The following is an 18,916-nucleotide window of genomic DNA, read 5'->3' as shown; positions in this document are numbered from 1 at the left end:
ATCTTCAAAAGACATATACCCCTGATCCACTAGGGAATGAGCTGATCGGATAGTTTCCATCAGCCTGTCACTAGTCCACCCTTTTAAAATCTGGCGACAATATTCACCATCCTCTTCTGCTAGCAGAGAATAATAAAGGATTTCATCGAAATCCATATTAGCAGACCCGATAAACCAGGATGGTTTCCTCAATGCAGCCACGTCTGGTCAGGGATGGCCTTGGTATACTGTCAGAGAATCTAATTGACCAAACTGTGTGGACTGCACAGAGGAAACCCAAAACACATATAAGTGAAATAATGGTGTTTAATAAATAAGTGACAAGTAAAAGAAATATAAACAGTGCAAAACCAATACAACAAACCCACTACAAACAACAATATATACAAGGAAATAGAGATACCGTAATCGTAAACAAAGCCAGGCCAAGGTCATACACAGGGAGATCAAACCAGCAGGACAGGAAGAGGGTGGATGGATGGGATACAGGGCAGGGATCCAAGGTAACCAGGAACAGAGGGGATAGGCTCAGGATAGGGATGGGATAAGATCAGGTCAGGTCAGGACAAGGCAGATGCAGGCTCAAGGTCAAAGCAACGGGCAGCAAGGTTAGAGTGCAGGGAGAGAGAGAGATACCAAGGCGAGCAAGTGAGGGCTCGCCGGGTATTTATAGGGCTGACTAATTGGCTTCAAGTTACACCTGAGCGCAGGGAGTGTTGTCTGCCCCCTACTGCCAGGATCCATCCGCTGGTGGACATCAGTACTGCAGCCAAAAGATGACAGGACACCAGCAGGGAAATATTCTCCTGACAGTTCAACACTGCCAGGAGACACCTGCTGGTGGACCCCAGTACTGCATGCCAAATAATATAACTTACCAGCGAATGGACCCTTTCCTGACATTGACAGGCTTTAAAAATGCCCCTCAAATGCATATGCACAAGATATAATAGACAGCACATTGTACTGTTCACACTAAGCGTTAGCGTTGCGTCATTTTTGGAGCGATATTGGTGCAGTCACTTTCCATTGTGGAGCAGTTTTAACGTTCATCAAACGCTATGAAACCACACATAGGGCGTTAAGCGCTTGTAAAAACACCCCATTCTTAAGCTCGTTGACACCTGTCTGAGGCCCATACTAATGCCGTACAAACGCTATAGGAGCATTTGTTGAGTGTCAGTAATTTAGTCAAGTGTGAACAAGCCCTTAATCCGGCCCTGAGTCCCACTAAATATTGATTGGATTTAGATTTTTCTTCTGTTTGCTCACTTTGCATTTTTTAAATTGATAAAAATAAAACATTAAAATATATATTTTTGAAAGCATTCTTACATTACAGCATTTCTTCACGCCTGCCTAAAACTTTTGCACAGCACTGTATATTAAAGTGTTTTTAACTGTATAGTTAACAGACCAAAAGGGAGCAATAAAATGAAGTTGTTAGGGTTTACTTACACTTTAAGCCATTAAGGTTAGCTGTGTATAATCATAATATATTTGAAGGTTGCTATTAAACGAGTGCATTATTGTTTAGCAATGTATTTGGACATTCTTGTTCATGAATACCTTTTCATCATCAATAAATAGCTGTGAATCCACTGTATCATATTTACTATTGAGTGGGTTTGCTTGGAGAATGAAATATATTGCTATTTTTCCTTTAAACACATGCATTTTACATTATTTTTTTTATTGCTGAACAGGAAGCTGGCCTTGTTATCCAAGGTCTGTAAAAAATTAAATTGAGAAGAAAATCTTGAATTGTTACCACTCTGGCCTTGGATTCCTGTATGTTTGTTATCTGCATACATTACATACAAGATGAGACATTACAGTTTTGCACTCTATGGTGTAAAAAATATTAAATTGTGAAGATTATAATTACATTTCACTGCAACATTTTTACTCCAGAAAATGCATGTGTTAAAAACACAGACTATCAAAATGTAAGCTCCTCAAAATGTTGGTCTCACTTTGGAAATTTTAAGAATTCCATGTGTGATCAGTTTTGGACATATATCAAATGAATTTCTAATTGAAAAGCTTAAAGCTGAACTCTTAATAAATACGCAGTCCATATTTTATTTTAGGCTGACAAATAGACAAAATTGTGAATGGGTTTTAAATGTTTAAAGAGGTAGTAAAGGCTATTTATAACAATGCTTAAAAATGCTGCCTCCCCCTTCCTGTATAAATACCTTTTCTAACCCACTCCGGTGCCGTAATGTAATCCAGCAGCTATGGCCGTGTAAGGCGGAGCATGTCAACTGCTCTGAATTCACAGAGTTATGATGTCATTCCTCATCTCCCATTGCCACCCCACCCCCCTTCCCCGTTGGCAGCCATTCCTCCTCTCTCAGGTAGCAGCTGATCTCTGGCACGGGCTATGCAGAATAGGTAGGAGGAGGGGGGAGGCAGCATCTTTAAGAATACTTGTAATTAGCCTTATCTTCCACTTTCATGTATAACATTTTCTAAAATTAACACTTTTCCAAATATTTTCAATAAATTATATTCAGTTTATCCTGAGCACAGGGAACACAAATATGTATAGGTTTCAATACAGATTTCAGCACTGTATGGTCAGGAAACAAGTGGGTTTGTTTTAGATTTGCAGATATTAGGCAATTTCTTGTACAATGGCTGTAAAGAATTAGTGCAGTTGTCGATCAGGGTCCTTCTTCCAAGAGTTCAACATTTGTTCAGAATCTACAACCCCTGGCAAAAATTATGGAATCACCAGTCCCTGAGGATGTTCCTTCAGTTGTTTATTGTTGTAGAAAAAGAGCAGATCACAGACATGGCCCAAAACTAAAGGCATTTCAAATGGCAACTTTCTGGCTTTAAGAAACACTAAAAGAAATCAAGAAAAATAATTGTGGTGGCCAGTAACAGTTAGATTTATAGAACAAGCACAGGGAATAAATTATGGAATCACTCAATTCTGAGGAAAAAATTATGGAATCGCCCTGTAAATTTTCATTACAAACACTAACACCTGCATCAGATTAAATCTGCTTGTTAGGATGTAGGTAAAAAGGAGTGATCACACCTTGGAGAGCTGTTGCAACAAGTGGACTGACATGAAGCATGGCTTCAACACCAGAGATGTCAATTGAAAAAAAGGAGAGGATTATCAAACTCCTTAAAGAGGATAAATCATCACGCAGTGTTGCACAAGATGTTGGTTGTTCACAGTCAGCTGTGTCTAAAACATGGACCAAATACAAACAACATGGGAAAGTGGTTAAAGGCAAGCATACTGGTAGACCAAGGAAGACATCAAAGCGTCAAGACAGAAAACTTAAAGCATATGCCTTGAAAACAGAAAATGTACAACAAAACAAATGAGGAACAAATGGGAGGAAACTGGAGTCAACATCTGTGACCGAACTGTAAGAAACCGCCTAAAGGAAATGGGATTTACATACAGAAAAGCTAAAAGAAAGCCATCTCTAACACCTAAACACAAAAAAACAAGGTTACAATGGGCTAAGGAAAGGCAATCGTGGACTGTGGATGATTGGATGAAAGTCATATTCAGTGATGAATCTCGAATCTGCATTGGGCAAGGTGATGATGCTGGAACTTTTGTTTGGTGCCGTTCCAATGAGATTTATGCAGATGACTGTCTGAGGAAAACATGCAAATTTACACAGTCAATTATGATATGGGGCTGCATGTCAGGTAAAGGCACTGGGGAGATGGCTGTCATTAAATCTTCAATAAATGCACAGGTTTACATTGAAATTTTGGACACTTTTCTTACTTTCAAAATCTTTTATTGTTTTATACAAAAACAAGAGAAAATGAAAAAAAGAAAAAAAACAGGATTTGAAATCACATATCATGTAACATCCGCTGATACATAAGATACGCCTGCTGGGGCTAGAAAATTAGCATTTATAAGGCACATTGAGAGAGTCCGACTATGGCGTATAGAAACAAATGCTTGAGACCTTGTAACTGGTGTAAACATAGAAAGAGACCCCTAAGGGGATTGTCTGTCGACTAGAGAGGCACTAGGGGATCCCACCGGCACCCCTAACGTTGGACACTTTTCTTATCCCATCTATTGAAAGGATGTTTGGGGATGATGAAATAATTTATCAAGATGATAATGCATCTTGCCATAGAGCAAAAACTGTGAAAAAATTCCTTGAAGAAAGACACATAAGGTCAATGTCATGGCCTGCAAACAGTCCGGATCTCAATCCAATAGAAAATCTGTGGTGGAAGTTAAAGAAAATGGTCCATGACAAGGCTCCAACCTGCAAAGATGATTTGGCAACAGCAATCAGAGAAGGCTGGAGCCAGATTGATAAAGAGTACTGTTTATCACTCATTAAGTCAATGCCTCAGAGACTGCAAGCAGTTATAAAAGCCAGAGGTGGTGCAACAAAGTATTAGTGATGTGTTGGAGTGTTATTTTGTTTGTTTTTCATGATTCCATAATTTTTTCCTCAGAATTGAGTGATTCCATAATTTATTCCCTGTGCTTGTTCTATAAATCTAACTGTTACTGGCCACCACAATAATTTTTCTTGATTTCTTTTAGTGTTTCTTAAAGCCAGAAAGTTGCCATTTGAAATGCCTTTAGTTTTTGGCCATGTCTGTGATCTGCTTTTTTTCTACAACAATAAACAACTGAAGGAACATCCTCAGGGACTGGTGATTCCATAATTTTTGCCAGGGGTTGTACCTAACCAGGCAGTGGCATATGTGTGACACTGGTTTTATTGATTGCATTGAATTCCTTCTCAAAATTTGCAGATGGGAATCTTTTTTATTATTATTATTAGTATTAGTAGAAATTGAAAGAGGGTCTTAATCTACCCTACCCTACTCCAAAACTAAAAAAAATGTTGCCTTTAAATACACTTTAAGCAAGAAATCAACAAGTATCAGATGCTTTTAGGCAGTGTAGAGGAATTAGAATAGATGGGATACAAAGTGAGGATCCCCTCTGGTGGCTCCAAGAAGGGGCTGTGGTTCTGGTAGTGAAAAACCCCAATTGAGCAAATTGGGTGAATTGCTGTGGTTGTGGTAGTGAAAGACACGAACTGGACAAAATGGGTGACTTGCTGTGGTTCTGAAAGTAAAAACCCAATTTAGGAATTTGATACAATTATTTTGAAGACTATTAGTGTACGTTTTTTTTTTAATATTTAAGCACAAATTTATGCACATTCTTGCAAACAGTGTCACACATTTGTTCTATTTTCTCGTTTCATATGCTTTGAAGTCTAGTATTTCTTTAAGTCCAATGATATATGTTCTTTGCATTGCAGTTTGCCATGTCTGTAGTTCTGAGTATGCTTCAAATCATTTATGACAGAGATTTATGTATTTTAAATGTGCACACACACACACATGTGTGTATGTGTGTGTGTGTGTGTGTATGTGTATGTATATATATATATATATATATATATATATATATATATATATATATATATATATATATATATATTGAAAAATCTAGGTAGTGAAGGTCGGGAGTGAATGTTATTCTGAACTATAATTACCGATGCTTGTCAGACATGACTGACATTGCTAAGATCTGTAAAAGAAAGTTCTTTATTATTCACAATGAGCATTTATCTTTCATGTAACATTGGGTGCCCTAATCTGTCTAAAATACCTAAAGAGTGACAGTTGGAGAAGAACAGATTTAATAAAGAGAATGGCTTTAGAAATAATGAGAGATCTCTGCTTAAGGAAACTTTTCAACAAAATTATGAGTCAGTCAGCAATGCAGAATTTAAGCCAGAAAAGCGTACATAAATTAAGGAAAATGCTAATACGTTAAAATCCCATGATAGGCTTGTTAGTTCCTTTGTTTTGTTTTGGCTTGGAATAGAGATTTTGCTTGAGTTATGAAGACACATACCTACTCTAAAGAACACTAAAGGCTGATCTTAAGTTGTCTCATTTTTTAAGATGTCAGGGTTTTGGATTGCGTTGTTTTTATGTCCCCTCATTATCTTGCTCTCTGTGCATCTTGCAGCTGCTTCGTAGCTCACTGGTGAACAACAGGACACAAGCTAAAGTAGCGGAAGAGCTAGGTATGCAGGAGTTTGCCATCACAAACGATAAAACAAAGAGACCCGTTGCTCTCCGTACCAAGACCTTGGCTGATTTGTTGGAATGTAAGTATAAAACAAAACCAAGGCTTCAGATGCTTTGAGAGATACATAGAGATAACTGATGTACCATTTAGAAGGCATCTGTAGACTGAAATCGTAGAGAAAAACAGGGACGCAAATTTGTGTACTGGAAATATAAATAGTCATATCTTGATTCTGATACTGGCCAGCATCCAATATTTACTAATTGCACAAATTATTTTTGAGCTGTAGGTGCTCATTGTGACCTGTTAATAATTGTCAGTGACAAAATGGTTTGATTTACTAAAACTAGGGAGTGCAAAATCTGGCGCAGCTGTGCGTGGTAGCCAATCAGCTTCTAACTTCAGCTTGTTCAATTAAGCTTTAAAGTGTTTTTTAACCCACAGGTTAACTTTACATTATCCTCTTTGTTGATTCATCTAATGTCCCCCTGTGACTGTGCTGTATTAAAATGCAGCTACATACTTCGTTTACTGATCGTAGATCAGCGATGACGTGACATGCTGCCTCTCTCTTCTCTTGGCCCGACAGATACAGCGGGTGGGGCTGGAGATCCCCTGCTGACGTCATTCAGGAGGGGAGGAGGAGAGAAGCGGCCCTGCTCGCTGCAACTGTAATGCAAGAGAAGAGAGAGGCAGCATGTCACGTGATTGCCGATCTGCGCTCAGTAAACAAGGTATATAGCTTCATTTTTAATAAAGCACAGTCACAAGAGGACATTGGATGAATCAACAAAGAGGATAATGTAACGTTAACCCTAATTTGAGCAGCAGGATGGGAGGGGGGGGTGGCGCGGACACAGAGCAGACAGACAGAAAAGGGAGGGGGGAGAAGAGACAGGAGACACAGAGCAAGGCTGCGACTGATGGAGGCGCGTACGCTGACAACAGTGTCAGGGCTCCATAACCCTGATATATTGTGGTCAAAGTACATAGGGGAGGGCAGAAACTGGTAGAATCAGCCAGGTATTTCAGGTGATACAGGGGACCAAATTACACAGGGCAAGCACTGCTTTAAAGGAACCGGATCTTTATTTAAAAAAAAAAAAACTGTTTCTATACAGAGCTGCACCAGATTTTGCACTCCAGACTTAGTAAATCAATCCCACAGTTTTCACAATACATTTCATAGATTTTTTTATAAATTTGTTTATGATGTGTTTGTTTTTTGTTTTTTATTTTTTTGTTTTGTTTTTCAAAAACATACAAACCTGAGAAAACACATAATTACATCATAGACAGTTCAGTAGTAACCTGCTATTATATTCCAAATCACTCTCATTAATCATTCAAAAGGTATATAAGATATTTTTTTATTCTCCAAGGGAGAACTCAACCATACATTCCAAATATTTGCAACGGTAAAGTGTATTTCCACCTTTGCAGACAAATTTGGATCATGCCAGCTTTGTTTGGTGCAGAATACCATTCACATTGCAAAACTTTATATTGCATAAAAATATTCAAAAACTGGTGCTTAACTTTTTTACTTGCCTAAAATGCTTTCCCCTTCTATGTAATGTTAGGAAGGGGGCATGAAGTTTACCATAATGGATACCATAATTAACCCTGTTTGTACTGTGTGGCAGATCTTATTATCCATTGTAAGCTAGATGTGCACACTGTCCTAACAAAGGGTAAACGTCTAAGGCCTTGGGTCGTAAATTGTATTCTAATGCACTTTCTTTCAGAATGTCTCTCTTATTGCACTTTGAAATTGTTCAGAAAAACTTGCAGTATTATGTATAAACCTTCAAAGAAACAACTACAAAGGAAAAATATATATTTAAAAAAAATCATTTTAGATATGCTGTGTGAAAGGTGACACAGAAGAAACATATAGTGGGAGCTTCTCAAAATTTATTGCAAAAGAGCAAATAGACTTTAAAGTCAAATTTGAGAACCCCCCCAGTATATGTTTGTTTTCATTCACACAACATGCCTAAAATTTTTGACAAAATATTTTTTTTAAACTTTTCTAGTTATCAAGCTATTCTGAACAATTTCCGAAGGACAAATTGGGGACAGAGCCAGTTTTCCCCTACTAAGGGCTTATTAACCCTTGTGCTGGCATTAAGATCGCTATTCAGGGAGCATCTGACAGACAGCGAGGAGGCATCGTGTCGCCACCTCCCCATCTGCTTTAACCCCTTGATCCACACACTAGTGAGCCACAACCTCCTGCATCCCATTTGGTGGTGTGGTGCTTGCAGGGCAGCCCCATTTGCTTAAATGACTTTTGTTCAGCAGGCGCTTTGCAGGAAGGGGGTGTAATTCCTGCCCAGCTGTGAAGAAAAGCATTGTGGCTGCAGCAAGTGGCTGTCTCTGCAACTAAAGGGGTTAGCAGTTTGGGGGGGGGGGGGGGGGCGGTAAATAACCCGGGTCAACTGCAGGGTCTTATCTCCCTCCAAGCTTACGTATGAACAAACCCTAACAAACAATGCTTAATCCAAGCCCCAAGATATTTAATCCTTTGTAAGGAATCTAGTTTACAACTGATAATGAAATCTACCAGCACAGTACAGACAGGGAAGCAGGAGAGATAGTTTAAGCAAGTAAAACATGCTAAAAAATGTAAGCAGCAGTTTTTAAATATTTTTTTATATCTACTATGTACAAGGAAACCTCTAACAAATACATAGTAGGAGCTATCCCAATTTAGCTGCAAAAGTGGAAATACACTTTTCCTTACAACTTTTTACATTTTATTTGATCTCCCAGAGGGGACAAGGCACTAATCTGCCCCACAATTGCTTAATCATTGTGGTCAAACATTTTGCTTTCATCCATCTGACATAACAGATTTTTGAGTGACAGCTTTGGCTGCAGGGGTCACTCTTGAGACCAGCGCTGCCATTCACAAAAGATTACACATCCTACAGTGCTGTGCGTCTGTCTGTGGCAGCTTGTAAATAAACATCCCTGGCAGATAGATTACAAAGTGTCACAGTGTTGTGTAATCTTTCAGCTTCATTAATGAATCAACATTGCTGATTGGATGTGTTATACATGTTCATTCATAAAAGTGAAAAATCACACAGCGCTGCAGTTTTGTGTGATCCATTGGCTGCTGCTGTGTATATGTAAAAGCAGCCACAGATAAACTCACAGAGCCACAGTGCTGAGTGATCTGTCACTATTATGATTGAACAATCAGTGCTGCTTGTTTAGTTATATTAGTAAACGATTGTTCAGAGCTGCAGCTCTGTGTGATCTGTCTGCAGCAGCTTGTACACATACAGAATACCGGAAGATACATTAAACAGATTCGCAGCTCGAAATTATTATTTTCTACTACATCCCCAACGCTGTGTAAAATCTACATAAAAATAGAATGCAGTGATGAAAATGTTCTTCCAGCTCTTCCTTGTTAGTAGCACTTACTTTTCCAGCTTTTTTTTGCCTTGTCCCAACTTTTTTGACATGTGCTGCTGCCGTCAATTTCAAAATTATCTTTTTTTTTTTTTTTTTTTCTTTTCCTAAAATGGTACATTTTCTCAGTTTAAACATTGATATGTTTTCAATTGGCTACTGTAAATAAAACGAGTTTAAGAGGTTTGCAAATTATTGCATTCTGTTTTTATGTAGATTTTAAACAGCATCCAAAGCTTCTTTGGAATTAGGGTTGTATGAATGAATAAGCGGGCTGATTGTTCGCTTAGAATAGTGACAGATGACCTAGAGAGAGGGAGGCTGGGGCTCTGTGCTGACTGTACCTCCCCCACAGGATTGCCCATAATTTGGGCTTTAGAATGGGATAGATCCAGTATTAAGAGTTGTGTTTAGGGGACAAAGGAGCAACCAATCAGAACAGGACCAAGTGCTGTAGGCACTTGGGCTCCTGGAGAAATTACATTTATTTTATCTATGAGAGTTATTCTTTAAGGCATGGGTGCCCAACCTGTGGCCCTCCAGCTGTTGCGGAACTACAAGTCCCATGAGGCATTGCTAGTTGCTGACAGTTACATGCATGACTCCTAAAGGCAGAGGCATGATGGGACTTGTAGTTCCCCAAAAGCTGGAGGGCCACAGGTTGAGCACCCATGCTTTAAGGTAAGCATACAACAGTGTAGGGATGCATTTACCAAACTCACCCACTCTAATTAGATAAACAAAAAACTTTTATTTACTGAACAGTATTTGCAAACTCAACAAAGAAGTAAAGAATTTGTCAACCAGCCTTATGATGTACATGTTCAGATCTCATATGTCTAGCAAAGCAGAAGTGTTGGAAGTACATTTCAAGCCTTTTGACCAGAATAAACACACCTCCAGAAATCTCTGAAATTTGATGTTCAGCTAAATGTATCATTTCTGTCTTACTGAATATCTAGCATATTAAACCTCATCCTCTAAAATTTGGTTTGTGTTGGAAACCATTTCCAAAGGCAGGCTGTTTTCTTTCACGTGTGCAGTGGACACAATTGCTGTATGTCCCTAATATGATGCCATGTCGTAGTTAATGCAGTCACTGTAAAACTGCAAACTGCTTATATTTGCTGTATGTGATTTGGAAGTTCAGCTGGGTTTCATAGCTTTAGCTATCATAGGTTTGATAAAAGACAGATTTTAGACACTATAGTAACTGGTGACCTAGCTACAATCGGGATTAGAACATTGATATTTGGTTTTAAATACAAATCTTTTTAGTATCTTAGTTAATTTACATTGCACACATTTTCATTATTTTTGTTTTGCCATGGTATCAATATATTTTAGTGTAAAATATACTTTTACTGCCTTATGTTTTGTGTGTTAACAACAAAACATTAAAGTCGGTTTTAAAATGTAAATGAAAAGGTACATGAAAATTACAATTGAAAATCTTTTATTATTATTATGCTTGTTTTACTTGCATATCACATTTTGGAGCAGTTATATGTTTTGGGTCTTTTTCTTAAAGAAGCTTCCCTTTTACTTAATGTTGTTATTTTTTAATTTAGTTACATTGGACAGATCACAGGACGGGTTTTGCAGGATATAATTAATTTGTATTTCCTTCCTTTTGTAAAATGTGGTTCTGGGGATAAAAATTATAGACTTGCCCATATTTTACATTCCATGCTCAAGCAGTGGTCTGGAATTTAAAAAAAAACATCTGAGTTACTCTGCTTCCAATATTAATAAGCGAACTGCTGACTTTTGTTAAACCGTATTTGGTTTGTAATTGACTGGGTCCTATTGAGTCCATCAAATGATTCCAGGACAGGCTTTGTTAGATTAAAATGATTACATTATAGCATAATGCATCTCTAGTGGTGTTTAACGCATCTATTTCCTTAGTCTATTGCAGCTAATTTATTTTATGAATGTTTTCTTCTAATGTAGTTATGATATTTGGGGTTACTGAAATAGTTAAGACACATAGATGTTAGTAGTGTAATGCGATCAGAGGTTAGTGGAGAATACTCATACTCTGTCATAATGACTACTTAAGGTGAACATAGAGTGCATAGTTAATATTATTGTCAGTTGTGGAACAGTATGCAGTAAAGTGCTAAAGGACAAACAACTGGATTGAACAACACAGCACTTAGGGGCTTGTGAATTCAGTCAAAGCTAGACATGCCATTGAGAGAGATAGATAAGATACAGTTGATATAAAAAGTCTACACACCCCTGTTAAATTTTCAGGTTTCTGTGATGTAAAAAAAATGAGACACAGATTAATAATTTCTGAACTTCTTCAACCTTTAATGTAGTCTATAAACTGTACAAATCAATCGCAAAACAAACTGAAATCTTTTAGGGGGGAGGAGTAAAAACTAAAGAACTAAAGTAAGTGTGCACACCCTCTTATAACTGGGGAAGTAGCTGTGTTCAGAATTAAGCAATCACATTCAAACTGATGTTAAATAGGAGTCAGTACACACCTGTCTTTATTTAAAGTGCCTCTGATTAGCCCCAAATAAAGTTCAGCTGTTCTAGCAGGTCTTTCCTGACATTTTCTTAGTGGCATCCTACAACAAACAAAAGCCATGGTCCGCAGAGAGCTTCCAAAGCATCAGAGGGATCTCATTATTAAAAGGAGACGGGTACCAAGGTATTAGATATACCATGGAACACAGTGAAGACAGTCATCATCAATTGTAGAAAATATGGCACATTGACTTTACCAAAAACTGGACATCCCTCCAAAATTGATGAAAAGACGAGAAGAAAACTGGTCAGGAAGGCTGCCAAGAGGCCTACAGCAACATTAACCACTTCAGCCCTGGAAGATTTTTACACCCTTCCTGATCAGAGCACTTTTTGCGATTCAGCACTGTGTCGCTTTAACTGACAACTGTGTGACGTTGCACCCAAACAAAATTGACGTCCTTTTTTCCCCACAAATAGAGCTTTCTTTTGTTGTTATTTGATCACCTCTGCGGTTTTTATTTTTTGCGCTATAAACAAAAAAAGAGCGACACTTTTGAAAAAAAAGCAATATTTTTTACTTTTTGCTATAATAAATATCCCCAAAAATCTATAAAAAAAATATTTTTTTCCTCAGTTTAGGCCGATATGTATTCTTCTACATATTTTTGGTAAAAAAAATTGCAATAAGCGTATATTGATTGGTTTGCGCAAAAGTTATAGTGTCTACAAAATAGGTGATAGTTTTATGGCATTTTTGTTTATTTTTTTTTTTTTTAGTAGTAATGGCGGCAATCTGCAATTTTTATCATGACTGTGACATGGCAGACACATCGGACACTTTTGACACTATTTTGGGACCATTGTCATTTATACAGCGATCAGTGCTATAAAAATGCACTGATTACTGTGTAAATGACACTGGCAGGAAGGGGGTTAAACACTAGGGGGCGATCAAGGGATTGTGTGTCCTAGGAAGTGATTCTAACTGTGGGGGGATGGGTTACTACTCACATGACAGCGATCACTGCTCCCGAAGACATGGAGCAGTGATCTCTGTCATGTAACTAGGCAGAACGGGGAAATGCCTTGTTTACATAGGCATCTCCCCGTTCTTCTGCTCCGTGACACAATTACCAGGCACCCGGCAGACATCGAGTCCGTGGGACCCGCGGTCACAGAGCATGCGGCGTGCCCACAATGCCGCATCTTAAAGGGGACGTACCTGTACGCCCATTTGCCCAGCCGTGCCATTGTGTCGATGTATATCGTCGTCCGCTGGTCGGCAAGGGGTTAAAGGAGCTGCAAGAATATCAGTCAAGTACTGGCTTTGTGGTACATGTGACAAAAAATCTCTTGTATTCTTCATATGTCTGGGCTATGGGGTAGAGTGGCAAGACAGAAACTTTTTCTGATGAAGAACAACATCCAAGCCTGGCTAAATTTTGCAAAAACACATCTGAAGTCTCCCAAAAGCATGTGGGAAAATGTGTTATGGTCTGATGAAACCAAGGTTGAAATTTTTGGCCATAATTCCCAGATATGTTTGGCAAAAAAACAACACTGCACATCACCAAAAGAACACCATACCCACTGTGAAGCATGGTGGTGGCAGCATGCTTTGGGGCTGTTTTTTTTCAGCTGGAACAGGGGCCTTAGTCAAGGTAGAGGGAATTATGAACAGTTCCAAATACCAGTCAACGACCCAAAGCATACTTCCAAATCACCAAAAGAATGGCTTAAACAGAAAAAGATTTAAGTTTTGGAATGGCCCAGACCTGAATCTGATTGAAAATCTGTGGGGTGATCTGAAGAGGGCTGTGCACAGGAGATGCCCTCGCAAACTGACAGATTTGGAGTGTTTCTGCAAAGAAGAGTGGACAAATATTGCCAAGTCAAGATGTGCCATGCTGATAGATTCATACCTAAAAAGACTGAGTGCTGTAATAAAAGCAAAAGGTGCTTCAAAAAACTATTAGTTTAAGGGTGTGCACACTTATGCAAACATATTATTTTAGTTTTTTATTTTTACTTCCCTCAACATAAAAGATTTCAGTTTGTTGTTCAACTGAGTTGTACAGTTTATAGGTCACATTAAAGGTGGAAAAAATTCTGAAATGATTTATCTTTGTCTCATTTTTTTACATCACAGAAACCTGAAATTTTGACAAGGGTGTGTAGACTTTTTATATCCACTGTCGATATTTTACCTGCAAAAGAAATTTGTATTTATGACCATACAGCCCTGCCAAGCAGCACATTTCCCTGTTGCAGTTAAGCAATAAAGATGGATCATGTACCTGCTTTAAGTCTGCCATTGGATTGTAAAGGAAATGCAGCAGATTGATAAGCCCATCCATTTACTGTCTCCTCATATACTGTCTTACCATTTTTCGTCAGCAGTAGAGCATTGCAATAAATTTGTTTTGGCTTTTAGTGCTACTTCTAAATGCAAAAAAAATAAAAAATAATTCTAGAATTAATACGCATACATTTATGCAACCTATTTTGTATTACTGGTGCAACTAAAATCAGTCACATAGCCTAGCAGTCACATAGCCTAGCCCTAAATCTTCAGAGCGGTGTTCTTTTGACATGCTTGGATTTGCATATTTAGAGGCGTTGCTGGAGTCATAAACAACCTGATCACACTTAAAAGCATGGCTCATTGTAGCCAATTGTGATTGTTGAGAGGGTGGCATATGAGCCACTTTAAATATCTCTCTTTATAAGCTAACCGACTTCCAGCTTTTTTTTATCACACTCGAATACCCCATGAGACTATAAGCTCTTTAGCCTTTATGTATGCCCCAATAAATTTTAAGCTTCTCCACCTCATATCCTTGTTTTTTAGATAACAACTGATATTCGCATTAATATGCACACATTTATATTGCACTTTGAAAAACTGTGAGCGGGTTTTCAGTTTATGCCTGAAACCTACCTCCATGTGCTCCACACACATACTATTAGAGCATAAACTGCATGCTGACAAAAACAACTGTTACGGACACTGAAAGCATCAAAATGTGTTGGAATCACTGTAAGATTACACATTACAAATGATGTCACATTAAAGCCCATGATGGTGGAACAAGTTGGAGGTATAAAACCATACATTACATGGCATTTTAATTTTATTACAGTACCTCTGATTCAGCAGCATCAGATGACTGACTGACAGAAACTTACAACACACCAATGCATGCACATGGTGTTATTTTAGGGTGATATTCCTAACGAATGGCACCACATTAAGGCATATGTCATGCATTAATACATTTCAAATTGTTGCAACACAACAGTTTGAATGGGCTCTACCTGTCCTGGTGACAAGTTTCATCAAATAGGGAGGAAAAATCTGCAATAAGGTCACAAACCGTAGGGGTTTAAGCCTTCCCACAATAGTAAAATAAGTTTGTATATGCAGTAAAGCTTGCTTGTTATACCCACTGTGGAACCTAAGGGGCTAATCCTGCGCATTGTGTAAAAAAAGGTGTTTGATCCTGTCTTCTCCAATCCTCCCCTTCTTCCACAGTCGTCCCAAATTTATCTCCTGCACATGCTAGAGAGTGCATGTGATCAGCACAGGGCAAATCAACACTGTTCAGACAGAGGGTCAGGGGTCCTGCAGCCTCATAGGATAATCTGAGGAGAATAAAAACTCCTCCTACAAGCTTTAACCAGTGCTGGGCCAGACACTAATAGAAGTCACAAGACTGCTATATACTGCTGATGAGAAAAGGTATTTAGCAGTTTATACTTAGTAAAATAATTGCATTTCCATGTTCTGTGTACTGTGGAAGACCAGATATAGTGAATGCAGGGTCCTGGGTTTAGTAATACTTTAAAAATTGTATCCCGGAATCTTAGATGGACTCAAGTCTCCTTTTACACATTCAAGGATAAACCAGGCACCATAATCTGACGCCTAGATTCCACAGAACAGTACTCCCTAAATTTAGACGTGCGAATGGCACTCTGACACAGAATCCACAGACGGTAATGGATTTATTCCACAAATATTATTCTTCGCTGTATGGTAAACAGGAGAATGCATGACCTGGAGCCATAGACAATTTTCTTTCTCTCCCTTCTCTCTTAGACTCCCATCGGGAAATTTTGGAGAAGGAGATCACTATAGCAGAAGTATTAGAGATGATCAAACATGCTAATGCACTAAACACACGATTGGAATTTCCGTTAGAAAAACTTGGATGATTTTTCCGACGGAATTCCACTCAAGCTTGCCTTCCATACACACGGTCACACAAAAGTTCTTTGAACTTTCGACCGTCAAGAACGCGGTGACGTACAACACGACGACGAGCCGAGAAAATGAAGTTCAATGCTTCCGAGCATGCGTCAAATTGTTTCCGAGCATGCATGATTTTTTTTGCATATCCAAATTGCATACAGACTAATGCATTTTCGGATAGGAACTTTTCCCGACCGAAAAATAGAGAACCTGCTCTCAATCTTTTGCTGGCTGTAATTCCGCCAGCAAAAGACCGATGGAGCATACACACAGTCGCATTTACCGACAAAAAGCTCTCATCGGAGTTTTGCTGGCGGCATATCCGATCGTGTCTACGCGGCATTAAACCTAAGACCTCTAGGACTCCAGGGCCGGATGGCTTCTCCATGGCATATTTGCAACTCAGCACCCCACCTCCTCCAGTTCCTTATGGCGATACGGAACGGTGTGGACCTTGATGCAGACTATAACAGAGCTAATATATGTTTAATACCTAAGCCGGACAAGGACCATACAGATGTAGCCAACTACCGCCCAATATCCCTGATCAATAATGAGCTAAAACTCCTGACCAACATATACTGGAATCGATTCAATAACTTTCTATCACAATATATTCACATTGACCAGGTTGGGTTTGTACCAGGGAGACAGACCGCAGAGCAGATTATACCAGCGATAGATCTGAACTCCATCTTGCGATCTAGCTGGGATGGGGCGGCTGATAGACGGGGCATGCTCTTGTCATTGGACCTTCACAAGGCCTTTGACTCTATATCCTGGCCTTTTCTGTTTCATATCCTAAGGAAATGGAACTGTGGACTAAAATTTCTTACTCTAAAAGGAGCTTCATACTCAACTCCTTTGGCTAACATTATTGGGTATGGTCGTACATCAGACCCTTGGCACATCCAGAGAGGAACTAGGCAGGGGTGTCCTCTTTCCCCTCTTCGTAATTGCTATTGAGACATTGGCGATGGCTATTAGATCCAATCCCAATATTCATGGCATTGAAAGCGGTGGCAAAATGCATAAATGTGGCCTTTTTGCCAATGACATGCTGCTATTCATATCGGACCCTGTCCCGACCTTACCCAATTTATTTGCCCTGCTATCTGCCTTTGGAGCTATCTCTGGATTAAAAGTCAATCGGCTCAAATCGGAAGCTCTCAGTATAAACATCCCGGATGGGGTCTTAAATTCAATACAGCAATCCTTCTCCTTTAAATGGTGTACACAAGAGCTACCGTATCTTGGGGTTAAACTGACCTCTGACATCGCCACACTATTTCGGACAAACTACGCTCCTTTATATGATGCTACAAAACATGAACTGCAGACCTGGCAAAACCATGATCTTTCCTGGATGGGTAGAATAGCGGCCGTCAAGATGATGGTTCTCCCCCGCATTCTATATTATTTTGGATCTCTTACGATACCAGTCCCTTCTGTTTTCCTCCGGCAGTTACAGTCCCTGATACAGTGGGGATGGAAAGTATTCAGACCCCCTTAAATGTTTCACTCCTTGTTATATTGCAGCCATTTGCTAAAATCATTTAAGTTCATTTTTTTCCTCATTAATGTACACACAGCACCCCATATTGACAGAAAAACACAGAACTGTTGACATCAGTCTTGAGCCTTGAGTCTTTTTGGGAAAGATGCAACAAGTTTTTCACACCTGGATTTGGGGATCCTCTGCCATTCCTCCTTGCAGATCCTCTCCAGTTCTGTCAGGTTGGATGGTAAACGTTGGTGGACAGCCATTTTTAGGTCTCTCCAGAGATGCTCAATTGGGTTTAAGTCAGGGCTCTGGCTGGGCCATTCAAGAACAGTCACGGAGTTGTTGCGAAGCCACTCCTTCATTATTTTAGCTGTGTGCTTAGGGTCATTGTCTTGTTGGAAGGTAAACCTTTGGCCCAGTCTGAGGTCCTGAGCACTCTGCAGAAGGTTTTCGTCAAGGATATACCTGTACTTGGCCGCATTCATCTTTCCCTCGATTGCAACCAGTCGTCCTGTCCATGCAGCTGAAAAACACCCCCACAGCATGATGCTGCCACCACCATGCTTCACTGTTGGGACTGTATTGGACAGGTGATGAGCAGTGCCTGGTTTTCTCCACACATACCACTTAGAATTAAGGCCAAAAAGTTCTGTCTTGGTCTCATCAGACCAGAGAATCTTATTTCTCACCATCTTCTTCGTCCTTCAGGTGTTTTTTTTTTTTTTTAGCAAACACCATGTGGGCTTTCATGTGTCTTGCACTGAGGAGAGGCTTCCGTCGGGTCACTCTGCCGTAAAGGCCCGACTGGTGGAGGGCTGCAGTGATGGTTGACTTTTTACAACTTTCTCCCATCTCCCGACTGCATCTCTGGAGCTCAGCCACAGTGTTCTTTGGGTTCTTCTTTGCCTCTCTCACCAAGGCTCTTCTCCCCCGATAGCTCAGTTTGGCGGAATGGCCAGCTCTAGGAAGAGTTCTGGTCATCCCAAACGTCTTCCATTTAAGGATTATGGAGGCCACTGTGCTCTTAGGAACCTTACGTGCAGCAGAATTTTTTTGTAACCTTGGCCAGATCTGTGCCTTGCCACAATTCTGTCTCTGAGCTCTGACTGTCACAGCAAAGTGTCTGAATACTTAGGACCATGTGATATTTCAGTTTTTCTTT

General features: G+C 39.4%; 1 protein-coding gene across 2 annotated transcripts in view; it reads left to right on the top strand.

Moving 5' to 3' along the window:
- The window catches only part of DROSHA (drosha ribonuclease III), a 651,577-nt gene that overhangs the window by 599,555 nt on the left and 33,106 nt on the right, over positions 1-18,916 (top strand). For both annotated transcript variants that reach the window (XM_073630893.1, XM_073630892.1), the window contains exon 27: positions 6,014-6,155. In XM_073630893.1, coding sequence (XP_073486994.1) covers positions 6,014-6,155 — 142 coding nt within the window. The remainder of the gene's footprint in view (positions 1-6,013; positions 6,156-18,916) is intronic.

This window comes from Aquarana catesbeiana, linkage group LG05 (assembly GCF_042186555.1).
Source record: "Aquarana catesbeiana isolate 2022-GZ linkage group LG05, ASM4218655v1, whole genome shotgun sequence".
Lineage (NCBI taxonomy): Eukaryota > Metazoa > Chordata > Amphibia > Anura > Ranidae > Aquarana > Aquarana catesbeiana.
The sequence above is the reverse complement of the archived record's forward strand: the minus strand, read 5'-3'. Positions and strand labels throughout refer to the sequence as shown.